General features: G+C 41.7%; 1 protein-coding gene across 1 annotated transcript; it reads right to left on the bottom strand.

Annotated features, from left to right (window-relative positions):
* Positions 1-5,677: 5,677 nt before the first annotated feature.
* LOC118471592 (uncharacterized protein C14orf93 homolog) lies at positions 5,678-7,522 on the bottom strand. The gene is made up of 4 exons (XM_055009286.1): positions 6,988-7,522; positions 6,500-6,596; positions 6,257-6,375; positions 5,678-6,121 (listed from the first exon to the last, which is right to left on the bottom strand). The coding sequence occupies exons 3-4, from the start codon at positions 6,314-6,316 to the stop codon at positions 5,933-5,935; spliced, it is 249 nt and encodes an 82-aa protein (XP_054865261.1). The 5' UTR covers positions 6,317-6,375; positions 6,500-6,596; positions 6,988-7,522; the 3' UTR covers positions 5,678-5,932.
* Between the last annotated feature and the right edge of the window lie 9,549 nt (positions 7,523-17,071).

Here is a 17,071-nt window from a genome sequence, read left to right as displayed (position 1 = left end):
CCAAGTTGAAAGCTGTGCAGGTAGAGGATGTATTATACCCCAGCTAATGTATACGAGCTCATTTTTTGCATTGTGTATTGTACCCCAGCTAATGTATACGAGCTCATTTTTTGAATCTGTTGTACTGCAGCTAATATTTAAGAGCTCCGTTTTTGCATTGTGTATTTTACCCCAGCTAATGTTTGAGCTCATTTTTTGCATTGTGTATTGTACCCCAGCTAATGTATAAGAGTTAATTTTTTGCATTGTGTATAGAACCGCAGCTAATGTATACGAGCTCATTTTTTGAATCTGTTGAACCGCAGCTAATATTTAAGAGCTCAGGTTTTTCATTGTCTATTGTACCCCAGCTAATGTATACGAGCTCATTTTTTGTATACCGCAGCTAATATTTACAAGCTCAGTTTTTGCATGTGTTGTATCACAGCTAATGTTTGAGCTCATTTTTTGCAGTGTATTGTACCCCAGCTAATGTATAAGAGCTCATTTTTTACATTGTCTATATTACCGCAGCTAATGTATACGAGCTCATTTTTTGAAAATGTTGTACCGCAGCTAATATTTAAGAGCTCAGTTTTTGCATTGTGTATTGTACCCCAGCTAATGTATAAGAGCTCATTTTTTGCATTGTGTATTGTACCCCAGCTAATGTGTACGAGCTCATTTTTTGAATCTGTTGTACCGCAGCTAATATTTAAGAGCTCCGTTTTTGCATTGTGTATTGTACCCCAGCTAATGTATACAAGCTCATTTTTTGCATTGTGTATTGTACCCCAGCTAATGTGTACGAGCTCATTTTTTGAATCTGTCGTACCGCAGCTAATATTTAAGAGCTCAGTTTTTGTATTGTGTATTGTACCCCAGCTAATGTATGAGTTCATTTTTTGCATTGTGTATTGAACCGCAGCTAATGTATGAGTTCATTTTTTGCATTGTGTATTGAACCGCAGCTAATGTATACGAGCTCATTTTTTGAATCTGTTGAACCGCAGCTAATATTTAAGAGCTCAGTTTTTTCATTGTCTATTGTACCCCAGCTAATGTATACGAGCTCATTTTTTGTATACCGCAGCTAATATTTACAAGCTCAGTTTTTGCATGTGTTGTATCACAGCTAATGTTTGAGCTCATTTTTTGCAGTGTATTGTACCCCAGCTAATGTATACGAGCTCATTTTTTGAATCTGTTTTACTGCAGCTAATATTTAAGAGCTCCGTTTTTGCGTTGTGTATTGTACCCCAGCTAATGTATACAAGCTCATTTTTTGCATTGTGCATTGTACCCCAGCTAATGTATACGAGCTCATTTTTTGAATCTGTTGTACTGCAGCTAATGTATTAGGTCTTATGTGTTACAGCTAATGTGTTAAAGCTAATGTACTACTCATGTCAAGTGTGTTCCAGCCCAGGTGTTCCAGCCAAAGTGTTCCAGCCAACGTGTTCCAGCCAAGTTGAAAGCTGTGCAGGTAGAGGATGTATTATACCCCAGCTAATGTATACGAGCTCATTTTTTGCATTGTGTATTGTACCCCAGCTAATGTATACGAGCTCATTTTTTGTATACCGCAGCTAATATTTACAAGCTCAGTTTTTGCATGTGTTGTATCACAGCTAATGTTTGAGCTCATTTTTTGCAGTGTATTGTACCCCAGCTAATGTATAAGAGCTCATTTTTTGCATTGTCTATATTACCGCAGCTAATGTATACGAGCTCATTTTTTGAATCTGTTGTACCGCAGCTAATATTTAAGAGCTCCGTTTTTGCATTGTGTATTGTACCCCAGCTAATGTATACGAGCTCATTTTTTGTATACCGCAGCTAATATTTACAAGCTCAGTTTTTGCATGTGTTGTATCACAGCTAATGTTTGAGCTCATTTTTTGCAGTGTATTGTACCCCAGCTAATGTATGAGCTCATTTTTTGCATTGTCTATATTACCGCAGCTAATGTATACGAGCTCATTTTTTGAATCTGTTGTACCGCAGCTAATATTTAAGAGCTCAGTTTTTGCATTGTGTATTGTACCCCAGCTAATGTATGAGTTCATTTTTTGCATTGTATTGAACCGCAGCTAATGTATACAAGCTCATTTTTTGAATCTGTTGTACTGCAGCTAATATTTAAGAGCTCCGTTTTTGCATTGTGTATTGTACCCCAGCTAATGTATACGAGCTCATTTTTTGTATCTGTTGTACCGCAGCTAATATTTAAGAGCTCAGTTTTTGCATTGTTTATTGTACCCCAGCTAATGTATACGAGCTCATTTTTTGCATTGTGCATTTTCCGAGATTTTTTTCCATTTGTCATTCTCATCCCTGTCTGTTAATGAACGTGTCAGGTTGCAAGCACCTGTCTGAATTGTGTGTGACTTGTCGAGTTTATTCTGCTTTTCCTAATGACCCTACGATCTACAGTTAATTTTATTTTTCGTTCAATCTGGTGGTTATTAAATTGATTATTCCATAAAAGGTCAGAAAATAGTTGGTGAGTTTGTGCTGCTCCCGTCAGGCCGCAGGTACATCCTGCCAAGATGCAGGACAAATAGACTCAAGCATTCTTTTGTCCCTGCTGCAATTGTCCTGCTAAACAAGTGACTGACTAATCTGTTCGTCCTGTTTATTGTTGTCTGTGCTTTATGTAACTGGTACTCCGCGATTGTTGTGACTCTTGTTCTGCTGACTGTAGAGTGATTTGCCCCACGGGGACAATAAAAGATTCCTTGATCCTTGAATAATATTGATAAAATTCTTAATCACAGCTTCATTAAGTGCATGGTGACACCCTCAAATTTGTCCCAAATAGAATTAAACAAAACATTGGAGTCCTTTTTTTTTTTTTTTTTTTTTTTAAAATGTGGAAGCTTGTAAAAGGGAAATTTGGGGAAATTAATTTTCTTTATTTTTATTGATTGAAATACTGGAATTTGTTTTCTATACGACTTATCTAATAATGTCAAATATTTGTTAGATCCAATCCCTGCACCTTTTTTAAAATGTACTAAATTTTTTGGTTCTTTGTAGAAATACTTAATAACGTAAATGCAGTTTCACGTAGAAGGACCCAAAATATCTATTTCTCTCACTCTTAGTCACTCATGTGATATAAGATGATGCAGATAGGTTAAAAATTGATTCACATTATCCTTTTCAAAACATGCAGCTCATTTTAGTTTTTTTTTCTCTTGCAGTTGTATAAAGCAGTCATTTCATCAAGCAGGAGGTTGACCCTTCAAAGTGTTATGCAGTACCTTGATAAAGAGGTATGTATAGTGTGAATTTGTCAATGTGAACTTCCATAAGAACTGTAATATTGCATGAGCTCACTTTGTCTAACTTTATGTAGGACACAAGTCAGAATAGGAGGACAGCTGCCCCTCTTGGTCTTCCACGTTTCTTCTCGGAGGATACTTCAGAGATCATCAGGATGTGTGATGTAAGAAAATATATTAACATATTTATATAATAGTAATGATTGACGAGATTTATTGGTATTCATTTTAAACAGAAGCACACATTCCTTTTTTCCACAACATTGCAGAACCTTTTTCATTCAACGTTTACTACATCATTCAAAACTTACTGGCAATTCAAATATTTTAAAATTAACTGATAGGCAGTTTTAAAAAGAGAATGTGTGATATGATGATATAGACTGCTGAACTTCATAAGTCAATCACAATAAATGCATAGCAGACTATGAGGTGTATTTTAATGCAACCACAATTTTTTACCACTTTCAGACAGTTTTTATTAGGTCACCTGAGACGAAGTCAAAGACCTTAATTAATTACAAATTTCAAAGATCTTCGTAACATCCAGATATGGAAGAATCAAATACACTTTGTGGATGGAAGAGTCCAGGCCCCAGGGTTTCACATTTCCCCGTAGGGAGTGGGCAAAGTTTATCTAAAAATAGTAATCTTAACCTTGATGCCGTAGAAATTAAGGTCTCGATAAGTTTGTGAAGTTTGCATTCAATCCTCAAGTAATGAAGCCGCTTAAGTGGTGGCAAAACCTCTCTAAAAATTGAAAGAGCTCTGAATTAAAAACATTGGCTTAATCTATGATGTAGCTGAAAAAATCCGACCTACAAGCATTGGGTGTTTGCTTCTGATATGACTAGCTGTATGAAAATCCCAAAGTCACAAACTTTGTTGAATCTAAATTGATTTAGTTAAGTGGTATACCATTCAAAACATGGATTCATATTTTTTTCCATAAACAGCAAAACTGACTACATCAAAAATTCAGGTGACCGTCAAGGCCCATGTCCTCTTGTTTTTGTTTTGTTTAAGCTTTGCTCTCCATGCTTGTAGCCGGCTCCTCGGTACCTTTAAGGTAGGTAGTCCAGCGCTGCAACTCAATGATAGGAACTAAAACTAAGTCTGAACGGGGTTGTGTGGGGATCTTTCTTGTATCAAAAGTATGTCAATAAAAGTGTTTATTTTGTGACTAACCAGCTCAGATTGCTATGATAAGTATCTGACAACATTATGGAGACAAATGCTTCCTTTTTATTTATGTGACGTCGCTTCTTGCCCTTGTTTACATCCTGTTATGTAGTCTGTCATTTGAAGCAGGGGAGTTTGTGTGGATCTACAGACACAGAAACCTGTAATTTGTTTCTGAAGTGATGGCTGAATATTTAGAAGATTTTGAACAGTTGGATGAGGTATTTGAACTTGGTGGCCTATATTATGTATTTGAACTGATGAGAAGCTGCAACAGAAGAAGAGAGGGACAGGGAGAGGGGCAACAGGCTGCAGAGTTTCAGCCAGCCATGCTGTTGTGATACTCAGGTGTTTGTTTTGTTACTCATAGTGTTTTAAGTGTTTGACAACATTATGGAGAGAATCCACAAATCAAATTCAAATACTACATCAAAGTATTCAGAATCGTCTAAATATTCAGCCATGTCTTCAGAAATAAACTATGAATTCCCCGTTCAAACTTACTTATGGTTTCAGGCAAAAATGAAACTCAGTGAATACAGCATGGATCTGCCTGATTTTGGTTCCAATCATTCAGTTTCACCCCAGGACAACCCTAAATACAGCCAAGGTTCAAAAATCCCAAAGTCTTCCTTGAAGGACAGACAGAAGTTCCATGGGTTCGACAGTTCACTGCATGAAAAGCCAGATTATCGACCCTGTGAATCACTGAAAACCTACTAAGTTCCCCACCGTTATTGGTTGTTCTCAGGCTATGAACTACTAGTTGGCGGGTGAGGAGAAATACCTTGAATGAATCATGTTTGTGGAGTTGGGGGGTGGGTGTGTGGGGCAAGGGGGGAGTGAGACTTCACACCTGGGGCATGGCAGAGGTGTGAAAACTAATTAGCATCTAGCCTGCCTGTCTAGCATGACTCAGGACACTGATTGGATGAAACAAGACATGACAACAGAAAAAAACTGTGTCATGATTGGTTGAAAGATCTGTTGCTGCTGGTCAAATCCCCGCCCCCCGCTGGCCCCCCACCCACCCCACCTCCTCACCCCCAGTCACACACAATAATAATGCTTATTATTATTAATATTTTAATAAGACATTAATAAATGTGGGCCATATAGTGTATAATTAGTTAACCCGCATACTTGATATTGTTATCCAATGGGCTATCCTACAATCAATGACATTAATTTATTGGAAGGGAAAAAATATGACATGTTGAGACATGTTGAAAAACAAGAGCTTTATTGAACAGTCCAGAGTTCCAGAAATCCGAAATCAAAATTAAAATAAACTGTGTTTAAAAACAAAAAATTTACAAAAAATTTTGACCAAGTTCATCTCTCACTCCAGGCTGGTCTCAAGCATCAGCTCTGGCTTAAAATGTTTTCTGGCTGCTGCCGTGTTGTACTTCAGTGGCTTCAGTCTATCAGACGGCTGTCCATTGTGAAAACACCTGTGATGTAGTGCTGTGTACTTTACATCAGCCTCCAGCCTGTAGGGCTGCACACAGGTTGGCAAGCTCCTGGCTGTGGAAGGATGGAGGCCCTACTATCCATCCACGCACCCCGTCAACGCTGCCGTCCTCTTCATCTGACATCATGTCAGCTGTGATGCCCTTCCAGAAGTCCTCTTCATCTGGAGCAAGGACTGTCTTCCTGGCATCCAGCAGCTGTGAACACAATCAGTACAGGAAATCAATACATTTAATAATTTAACAGAAAAATAATGTCATAGTGACCAGCAATACTATTCTAACCACATTTTGTATAAAACACACAATGTAATGAATCAAACTATCTCTTACCCTCTTTCTTCTGTGGTGACTCGGGGCAGAAGACTTCATGGCCTCCACCTGATCCGCCATGTTGGGTTGACTGTAGCGGTAGTTCCTCCGTAGAGTTTCAAAAAGCTTTTTACAATCAGCTGGAAAACAGTTAAATGAAGCCGTTATTAGCTTTATTATTTCCTGCTATTTTCAGCTATTGTTAGCTTTTGTTGCTGTTGATGAAATCGAAAAATTTAGAACAATTTTAAACAGGATACTTACATAGAAGGACGTCTGTCTCCACATCCTCCACATCTGGACTTAAGCCAAAGTTTTAACTAAATATGTCCTGACTGTCTCATTGTGAGGTGAGCCCAGTCTGTGAAAATAAATCAGAACATTCATTTACTACTCACAGCAGAATAACTGCAGAGTCAACTGTAAAGTCATTTAAAACAGTTTTAAATTAGCAGACACAATTTGAATGGATGCATGAATTGTTTACAATCTACAGTACAACAATTTAATTGTGTGCATTCAGCTGACAAAGAATTATTATACATGCTTACAGTAAACATTTTTCTCACAAAAAAGAAACAAAAAAGAATAAACAGTCTCACCCTTGTTCCTAAAAGTACAAAAAGGCAAAAATAAAGTCACGTTTGTTAACAAAGATGGAGGACTACATGCTATCACTGCTTAACGTTACCAATTCAGAGCATTGTGCTAAAACTCACTAAAAATATCCTACAAATGGAATATATTCTTACCGCAATTTTAGGACTGTGCTCTCCTCTTTTCCGCTGAATTTCCTCGCCGCTGGAGAAAGTGTTTAATTTGGCTTCCATGGCGGCTATCCTCTCCTCCAGCTTCTGCTCCAGCTTCTCCTCCAGCGGTCCTCTCTGACCAGACAGCCGGCTGATAACGCTCAATAGTTTCTTCTCAGTGTCTGTCGCGGGTCTGACTGGAACCAGTCAGTCATGTCCAGGCTGTTCTATGTGAGGAGTTTGTGGTGAGTCGGAATGGCGATACAGGGCCACCATTGTAGAAACTCACAAAGACGACTTCTTTGTCTGTTCGTGTATCGCGCGGTTCTTGCGAGACGACGCGTGTGATTGGACGAGCAACTCTAACGTGATGACGTCAGTGACGCAGCATTCCTTAAAGTAACATGCCGACTTCTCCAGGTCAACAGATTTTCTCTACGCCTGCAAGATGAACTTCTTTGATCAAAAGAAGAAAAGGCTTTGCCCTTTACTGTGATGCCTCTGTCATATCATCCTAGATGAGCTTGATCTACACTACCAGTCAAAAGTTTGGACACACCTTCTCATTCAGTACATACATACATATGGAATTATGTTGTAAACAAAAAGAGTTAATATTCAGTATTAATCTCAATGTATAAATAATACAAATAAATAAAAACCATTGAATGAGGTGTGTCCAAACTTTTGTCTGGTAGTGTGCATGCAGTGTTGATAATGTATCATCGGATGAATCCTGAACACTGTAACTACAGTTGATCATTTTGCTATTTCAAACTTATAACATATTTGAATGACAGATTTAGAGCAGAAAGGTCAGCATATGTACAGACCTGATCAAAATCTTAAGACCAGTTGAAAAATAGCTAGAATTTACCTTTTGCACATTTGGATCTTAATGAGGTTTTAAGTAGAGCTACAGTATGCAAACGCAAGAAGGGGGAGTGAGACAAAAAGCACTTTGAAAAAGTAATTTATTGAAAACAAGTAAACTGAAATAGGCTGTTTATCAGCTGATCAAAAGTTTAAGACCATCGCTCAAAAAATTACGTCTTCCTGTTCATCTTCATCTGAAGACCAGGATCCTCATCTTCATCTGAAGACCAGGACTCTCATCTTCATCTGAATACCAGGACCTTCATCTTCACTTGAACACCAAGACTCTTGTCTTCATCTTCATCTGAACACCAGGACTCTCGTCTTCATCTGAAGACCAGGACTCTCATCTTCATCTTCATCTGAACACCAGGACCCTCGTCTTCATGTTCATCTTCATCTGAAGACCAGGATCTTCATATTCATCTGAAGACCAGGATTCTCATCTTCATCTGAAGACCAGGACCCTCGTCTTCATCTGAATACCAGGACCTTCATCTTCACTTGAACACCAAGACTCTTGTCTTCATCTTCATCTGAACACCAGGACCCTCGTCTTCATCTGAAGACCAGGACTCTCGTCTTCATCTTCACCTGAACACCAGGACTCTCGTCTTCCTGTTCATCTTCATCTGAAGACCAGGATCCTCATCTTCATCTGAAGACCAGGACTCTCATCTTCATCTGAATACCAGTACCTTCATCTTCACTTGAACACCAAGACTCTTGTCTTCATCTTCATCTGAAGACCAGGACTCTTGTCTTCATCTGAACACCAGGACCCTCGTCTTCATGTTCATCTTCATCTGAAGACCGTGATCTTCATTTTCATCTGAAGACCAGGACTCTCATCTTCATCTGAAGACCAGGACTCTCATCTTCATCTGAAGACCAGGACTCTCATCTTCATCTTCATCTGAAGACCAGGACTCTCATCTTCATCTGAATAGCAGGACCTTCATCTTCACTTGAACACCAAGACTCTTGTCTTTATCTTCATCTGAACACCAGGACTCTCGTCTTCATCTGAACACCAGGACCCTCGTCTTCATCTTCATCTGAATACCAGAACCTTCATCTTCACCTGAACACCAAGACTCTCGTCTTCATGTTCATCTTCATCTGAAGACCAGGATCTTCATCTTCATCTGAAGACCAGGACTCTCATCTTCATCTGAAGACCAGGACCCTCGTCTTCATCTGAATACCAGGACCTTCATCTTCACTTGAACACCAAGACTCTTGTCTTCATCTTCATCTGAACACCAGGACTCTCATCTTCATCTGAAGACCAGGACTCTCGTCTTCATCTGAACACCCGGACCCTCGTCTTCATGTTCATCTTCATCTGAAGACCAGGATCCTCATCTTCATCTGAAGACCAGGACTCTCATCTTCATTTCAATACCAGGACCTTCATCTTCACTTGAACACCAAGACTCTTGTCTTCATCTTCATCTGAACACCAGGACTCTCATCTTCATCTGAAGACCAGGACTCTCATCTTCATTTCAATACCAGGACCTTCATCTTCACTTGAACACCAAGACTCTTGTCTTCATCTTCATCTTCATCTGAACACCAGGACTCTGGTCTTCATCTGAAGACCAGGACTCTTGTCTTCATCTTCATCTGAACACCCGGATCCTCGTCTTCATGTTCATCTTCATCTGAAGACCAGGATCCTCATCTTCATCTGAAGACCAGGACTCTCATCTGCATCTGAATACCAGGACCTTCATCTTCACTTGAACACCAAGACTCTTGTCTTCATCTTCATCTGAAGACCATGACTCTCGTCTTCATCTTCATCTGAACACCAGGACCCTCGTCTTCATCTGAATACCAGGACCTTCATCTTCACTTGAACACTAAGACTCTTGTCTTCATCTGAACACCAGGACTCTCGTCTTCATCTGAAGACCAGGAATCTCGTCTTCATCTGAACACCCGGACCCTCGTCTTCATGTTCATCTTCATCCGAAGACCAGGATCCTCATCTTCATCTGAAGACCAGGACCCTCGTCTTGTTCTGAATACCAGGACCTTCATCTTCACTTGAACACCAAGACTCTTGTCTTCATCTGAAGACCAGGACTCTCGTCTTCATCTGAAGACCAGGACTCTTGTCTTCATCTTCATCTGAACACCCGGACCCTCGTCTTCATGTTCATCTTCATCTGAAGACCAGGATCCTCATCTTCATCTGAAGACCAGGACTCTCATCTTCATCTGAATACCAGGACCTTGATCTTCACTTGAACACCAAGACTCTTGTCTTCATCTTCATCTGAACACCAGGACTCTCGTCTTCATCTGAAGACCAGGACTCTCGTCTTCATCTTCATCTGAACACCAGGATCCTCGTCTTCATCTTCATCTGAATACCAGGACCTTTATCTTCACCTGAACAGCAAGACTCTCTTCTTCATGTTCATCTTCATCTGATAAACAGTATCTTCATCTTCATCTGAAGACCAGGACTCTCATCTTCATCTGAAGACCAGGACACTTGTCTTCATCTGAATACCAGGACCTTCATCTTCACTTGAACACCAAGATTCTTGTCTTCATCTTCACCTGAACACCAGGACTCTCGTCTTCCTGTTCATCTTCATCTGAAGACCAGGATCCTCATCTTCATCTGAAGACCAGGATTCTCATCTTCATCTGAATACCTGTACCTTCATCTTCGCTTGAACACCAAGACTCTTGTCTTCATCTTCATCTGAAGACCATGACTCTCGTCTTCATCTGAAGACCAGGACTCTTGTCTTCATCTTCATCTGAACACCAGGACCCTCGTCTTCATGTTCATCTTCATCTGAAGACTGTGATCTTCATTTTCATCTGAAGACCAGGACTCTCATCTTCATCTGAAGACCAGGACTCTCATCTTCATCTGAAGACCAGGACTCTCATCTTCATCTGACGACCAGGACTCTCATCTTCATCTGAAGACCAGGACTCTCATCTTCATCTGAATAGCAGGACCTTCATCTTCACTTGAACACCAAGACTCTTGTCTTTATCTTCATCTTCATCTGAACACCAGGACTCTCGTCTTCATCTGAACACCAGGACCCTCATCTTCATCTTCATCTTAATACCAGAACCTTCATCTTCACCTGAACACCAAGACTCTCGTCTTCATGTTCATCTTCATCTGAAGACCAGGATCTTCATCTTCATCTGAAGACCAGGACTCTCGTCTTCATCTGAAGACCAGGACCCTCGTCTTCATCTGAATACCAGGACCTTCATCTTCACTTGAACACCAAGACTCTTGTCTTCATCTTCATCTGAACACCAGGACCCGCGTCTTCACCTGAAGACCAGGACTCTCGTCTTCATCTTCACCTGAACACCAGGACTCTCGTCTTCCTGTTCATCTTCATCTGAAGACCAGAATCCTCATCTTCATCTGAAGACCAGGACTCTCATCTTCATCTGAATACCAGGACCTTGACCTTCACTTGAACACCAAGACTCTTGTCTTCATCTTCCTCTGAAGACCAGGACTCTCGTCTTCATCTGAAGACCAGGACTCTTGTCTTCATCTTCATCTGAACACCAGGACCCTCGTCTTCATGTTCATCTTCATCTGAAGACCAGGATCTTCATTTTCATCTGAAGACCAGGACTCTCATCTTCATCTGAAGACCAGGACTCTCATCTTCATCTTCATCTGAAGACCAGGACTCTCATCTTCATCTTCATCTGAAGACCAGGACTCTCATGTTCATCTGAATAGCTGGACCTTCATCTTCACTTGAACACCAAGACTCTTGTCTTTATCTTCATCTGAACACCAGGACTCTCGTCTTCATCTGAACACCAGGACCCTCGTCTTCATCTTCATCTGAATACCAGAACCTTCATCTTCACCTGAACACCAAGACTCTCGTCTTCATGTTCATCTTCATCTGAAGACCAGGATCTTCATCTTCATCTGAAGACCAGAATCCTCATCTTCATCTGAAGACCAGGACTCTCATCTTCATCTGAATACCAGGACCTTGACCTTCACTTGAACACCAAGACTCTTGTCTTCATCTTCCTCTGAAGACCAGGACTCTCGTCTTCATCTGAAGACCAGGACTCTTGTCTTCATCTTCATCTGAACACCAGGACCCTCGTCTTCATGTTCATCTTCATCTGAAGACCAGGATCTTCATTTTCATCTAAAGACCAGGACTCTCATCTTCATCTGAAGACCAGGACTCTCATCTTCATCTTCATCTGAAGAGCAGGACTCTCATCTTCATCTTCATCTGAAGACCAGGACTCTCATGTTCATCTGAATAGCTGGACCTTCATCTTCACTTGAACACCAAGACTCTTGTCTTTATCTTCATCTGAACACCAGGACTCTCGTCTTCATCTGAACACCAGGACCCTCGTCTTCATCTTCATCTGAATACCAGAACCTTCATCTTCACCTGAACACCAAGACTCACGTCTTCATGTTCATCTTCATCTGAAGACCAGGATCTTCATCTTCATCTGAAGACCAGGACTCTCATCTTCATCAGATCACCAGGACCCTCGTCTTCATCTGAATACCAGGACCTTCATCTTCACTTGAACACCAAGACTCTTGTCTTCATCTGAACACCAGGACTCTCGTCTTCATCTGAAGACCAGGACTCTCGTCTTCATCTGAACACCCGGACCCTCGTCTTCATGTTCATCTTCATCCGAAGACCAGGATCCTCATCTTCATCTGAAGACCAGGACCCTCGTCTTCATCTGAATACCAGGACCTTCATCTTCACTTGAACACCAAGACTCTTGTCTTCATCTGAACACCAGGACTCTCTTCTTCATCTGAAGACCAGGACTCTCGTCTTCATCTGAACACCCGGACCCTCGTCTTCATGTTCATCTTCATCTGAAGACCAGGATCCTCATCTTCATCTGAAGACCAGGACTCTCATCTTCATCTGAATACCAGGACCTTGATCTTCACTTGAACACCAAGACTCTTGTCTTCATCTTCATCTGAACACCAGGACTCTCGTCTTCATCTGAAGACCAGGACTCTCGTCTTCATCTTCATCTGAAGACCAGGACCCTCGTCTTCATCTTCATCTTAATACCAGGACCTTTATCTTCACCTGAACACCAAGACTCTCGTCTTCATGTTCATCTTCATCTGATAACCAGTATCTTCATCTTCATCTGAAGACCAGGACTCTCATCTTCATCTGAAGACCAGGACCCTTGTCTTCATCTGAATACCAGGACCTTCATCTTCACTTGAACACCAAGACTCTTGTCTTCATCTTCATCTGAACAACAGGACCCTCGTCTTCATCTGAAGACCAGGACTCTCATCTTCATCTGAATACCAGGACCTTGACCTTCACTTGAACACCAAGACTCTTGTCTTCATCTTCCTCTGAAGACCAGGACTCTCGTCTTCATCTGAAGACCAGGACTCTTGTCTTCATCTTCATCTGAACACCAGGACCCTCGTCTTCATGTTCATCTTCATCTGAAGACCAGGATCTTCATTTTCATCTGAAGACCAGGACTCTCATCTTCATCTGAAGACCAGGACTCTCATCTTCATCTTCATCTGAAGACCAGGACTCTCATCTTCATCTTCATCTGAAGACCAGGACTCTCATGTTCATCTGAATAGCTGGACCTTCATCTTCACTTGAACACCAAGACTCTTGTCTTTATCTTCATCTGAACACCAGGACTCTCGTCTTCATCTGAACACCAGGACCCTCGTCTTCATCTTCATCTGAATACCAGAACCTTCATCTTCACCTGAACACCAAGACTCTCGTCTTCATGTTCATCTTCATCTGAAGACCAGGATCTTCATCTTCATCTGAAGACCAGAATCCTCATCTTCATCTGAAGACCAGGACTCTCATCTTCATCTGAATACCAGGACCTTGACCTTCACTTGAACACCAAGACTCTTGTCTTCATCTTCCTCTGAAGACCAGGACTCTCGTCTTCATCTGAAGACCAGGACTCTTGTCTTCATCTTCATCTGAACACCAGGACCCTCGTCTTCATGTTCATCTTCATCTGAAGACCAGGATCTTCATTTTCATCTAAAGACCAGGACTCTCATCTTCATCTGAAGACCAGGACTCTCATCTTCATCTTCATCTGAAGAGCAGGACTCTCATCTTCATCTTCATCTGAAGACCAGGACTCTCATGTTCATCTGAATAGCTGGACCTTCATCTTCACTTGAACACCAAGACTCTTGTCTTTATCTTCATCTGAACACCAGGACTCTCGTCTTCATCTGAACACCAGGACCCTCGTCTTCATCTTCATCTGAATACCAGAACCTTCATCTTCACCTGAACACCAAGACTCACGTCTTCATGTTCATCTTCATCTGAAGACCAGGATCTTCATCTTCATCTGAAGACCAGGACTCTCATCTTCATCAGATCACCAGGACCCTCGTCTTCATCTGAATACCAGGACCTTCATCTTCACTTGAACACCAAGACTCTTGTCTTCATCTGAACACCAGGACTCTCGTCTTCATCTGAAGACCAGGACTCTCGTCTTCATCTGAACACCCGGACCCTCGTCTTCATGTTCATCTTCATCCGAAGACCAGGATCCTCATCTTCATCTGAAGACCAGGACCCTCGTCTTCATCTGAATACCAGGACCTTCATCTTCACTTGAACACCAAGACTCTTGTCTTCATCTGAACACCAGGACTCTCTTCTTCATCTGAAGACCAGGACTCTCGTCTTCATCTGAACACCCGGACCCTCGTCTTCATGTTCATCTTCATCTGAAGACCAGGATCCTCATCTTCATCTGAAGACCAGGACTCTCATCTTCATCTGAATACCAGGACCTTGATCTTCACTTGAACACCAAGACTCTTGTCTTCATCTTCATCTGAACACCAGGACTCTCGTCTTCATCTGAAGACCAGGACTCTCGTCTTCATCTTCATCTGAAGACCAGGACCCTCGTCTTCATCTTCATCTTAATACCAGGACCTTTATCTTCACCTGAACACCAAGACTCTCGTCTTCATGTTCATCTTCATCTGATAACCAGTATCTTCATCTTCATCTGAAGACCAGGACTCTCATCTTCATCTGAAGACCAGGACCCTTGTCTTCATCTGAATACCAGGACCTTCATCTTCACTTGAACACCAAGACTCTTGTCTTCATCTTCATCTGAACAACAGGACCCTCGTCTTCATCTGAAGGCCAGGACTCTCGTCTTCATCTTCACCTGAACACCAGGACTCTCGTCTTCCTGTTCATCTTCATCTGAACAACAGGACCCTCGTCTTCATCTGAAGGCCAGGACTCTCGTCTTCATCTTCACCTGAACACCAGGACTCTCGTCTTCCTGTTCATCTTCATCTGAAGACCATGATTCTCATCTTCATCTGAATACCAGTACCTTCATCTTCACTTGAACACCAAGACTCTTGTCTTCATCTTCATCTGAAGACCAGGACTCTCGTCTTCATCTGAAGACCAGGACTCTTGTCTTTATCTTCATCTGAACACCAGGACCCTCGTCTTCATGTTCATCTTCATCTGAAGACCATGATCTTCATTTTCATCTGAAGACCAGGGCTCTCATCTTCATCTTCACCTGAAGACCAGGACTCTCATCTTCATCTGAATAGCAGGACCTTCATTTTCACTTGAACACCAAGACTCTTGTCTTTATCTTCATCTTCATCTGAACACCAGGACTCTCGTCTTCATCTGAACACCAGGAGCCTCGTCTTCATCTTCATCTGAATACCAGGACCTTCATCTTCACCTGAACACTAAGACTCTCGTCTTCATGTTCATCTTCATCTGAAGACCAGGATCTTCATCTTCATCTGAAGACCAGGACTCTCATCTTCATCTGAAGACCAGGACCCTCGTCTTCATCTGAATACCAGGACCTTCATCTTCACTTGAACACCAAGACTCTTGTCTTCATCTTCATTTGAACACCAGGACCCTCGTCTTCATCTGAAGACCAGGACTCTCGTCTTCATCTTCACCTGAACACCAGGACTCTCGTCTTCCTGTTCATCTTCATCTGAAGACCAGGATCCTCATCTTCATCTGAAGACCAGGATTCTCATCTTCATCTGAATACCAGTACCTTCATCTTCACTTGAACACCAAGACTCTTGTCTTCATCTTCATCTGAAGACCAGGACTCTCGTCTTCATCTGAAGACCAGGACTCTTGTCTTCATCTTCATCTGAACACCCGGACCCTCGTCTTCATGTTCATCTTCATCTGAAGACCAGGATCCTCATCTTCATCTGAAGACCAGGATCTTCATCTGAAGACCAGGACTCTCGTCTTCATCTGAAGACCAGGACCCTCGTCTTCATCTGAATACCAGGACCTTCATCTTCACTTGAACACCAAGACTCTTGTCTTCATCTTCATCTGAACACCAGGACCCTCGTCTTCACCTGAAGACCAGGACTCTCGTCTTCATCTTCACCTGAACACCAGGACTCTCGTCTTCCTGTTCATCTTCATCTGAAGACCAGAATCCTCATCTTCATCTGAAGACCAGGACTCTCATCTTCACCTGAATACCAGGACCTTCACCTTCACTTGAACACCAAGACTCTTGTCTTCATCTTCCTCTGAAGACCAGGACTCTCGTCTTCATCTGAAGACCAGGACTCTTGTCTTCATCTTCATCTGAACACCAGGACCCTCGTCTTCATGTTCATCTTCATCTGAAGACCAGGATCTTCATTTTCATCTGAAGACCAGGACTCTCATCTTCATCTGAAGACCAGGACTCTCATCTTCATCTTCATCTGAAGACCAGGATTCTCATCTTCATCTTCATCTGAAGACCAAGACTCTCATCTTCATCTGAATAGCAGGACCTTCATCTTCACTTGAACACCAAGACTCTTGTCTTCATCTTCATCTGAACACCAGGACTCTCATCTTCATCTGAAGACCAGGACTCTCGTCTTCATCTTCATCTGAACACCCGGACCCTCGTCTTCATGTTCATCTTCATCTGAAGACCAGGATCCTCATCTTCATCTGAAGACTAGGACTCTCATCTTCATTTCAATACCAGGACCTTCATCTTCACTTAAACACCAAGACTCTTGTCTTCATCTTCATCTTCATCTGAACACCAGGACTCTCGTCTTCATCTGAAGACCAGGACTCTTGTCTTCATCTTCATCTGAACACCCGGA

The sequence above is a fragment of the Amphiprion ocellaris genome, chromosome 3, assembly GCF_022539595.1.
Source record: "Amphiprion ocellaris isolate individual 3 ecotype Okinawa chromosome 3, ASM2253959v1, whole genome shotgun sequence".
NCBI classification, from domain to species: domain Eukaryota; kingdom Metazoa; phylum Chordata; class Actinopteri; family Pomacentridae; genus Amphiprion; species Amphiprion ocellaris.
This window is presented reverse-complemented; position numbering and strand designations above follow the sequence as displayed.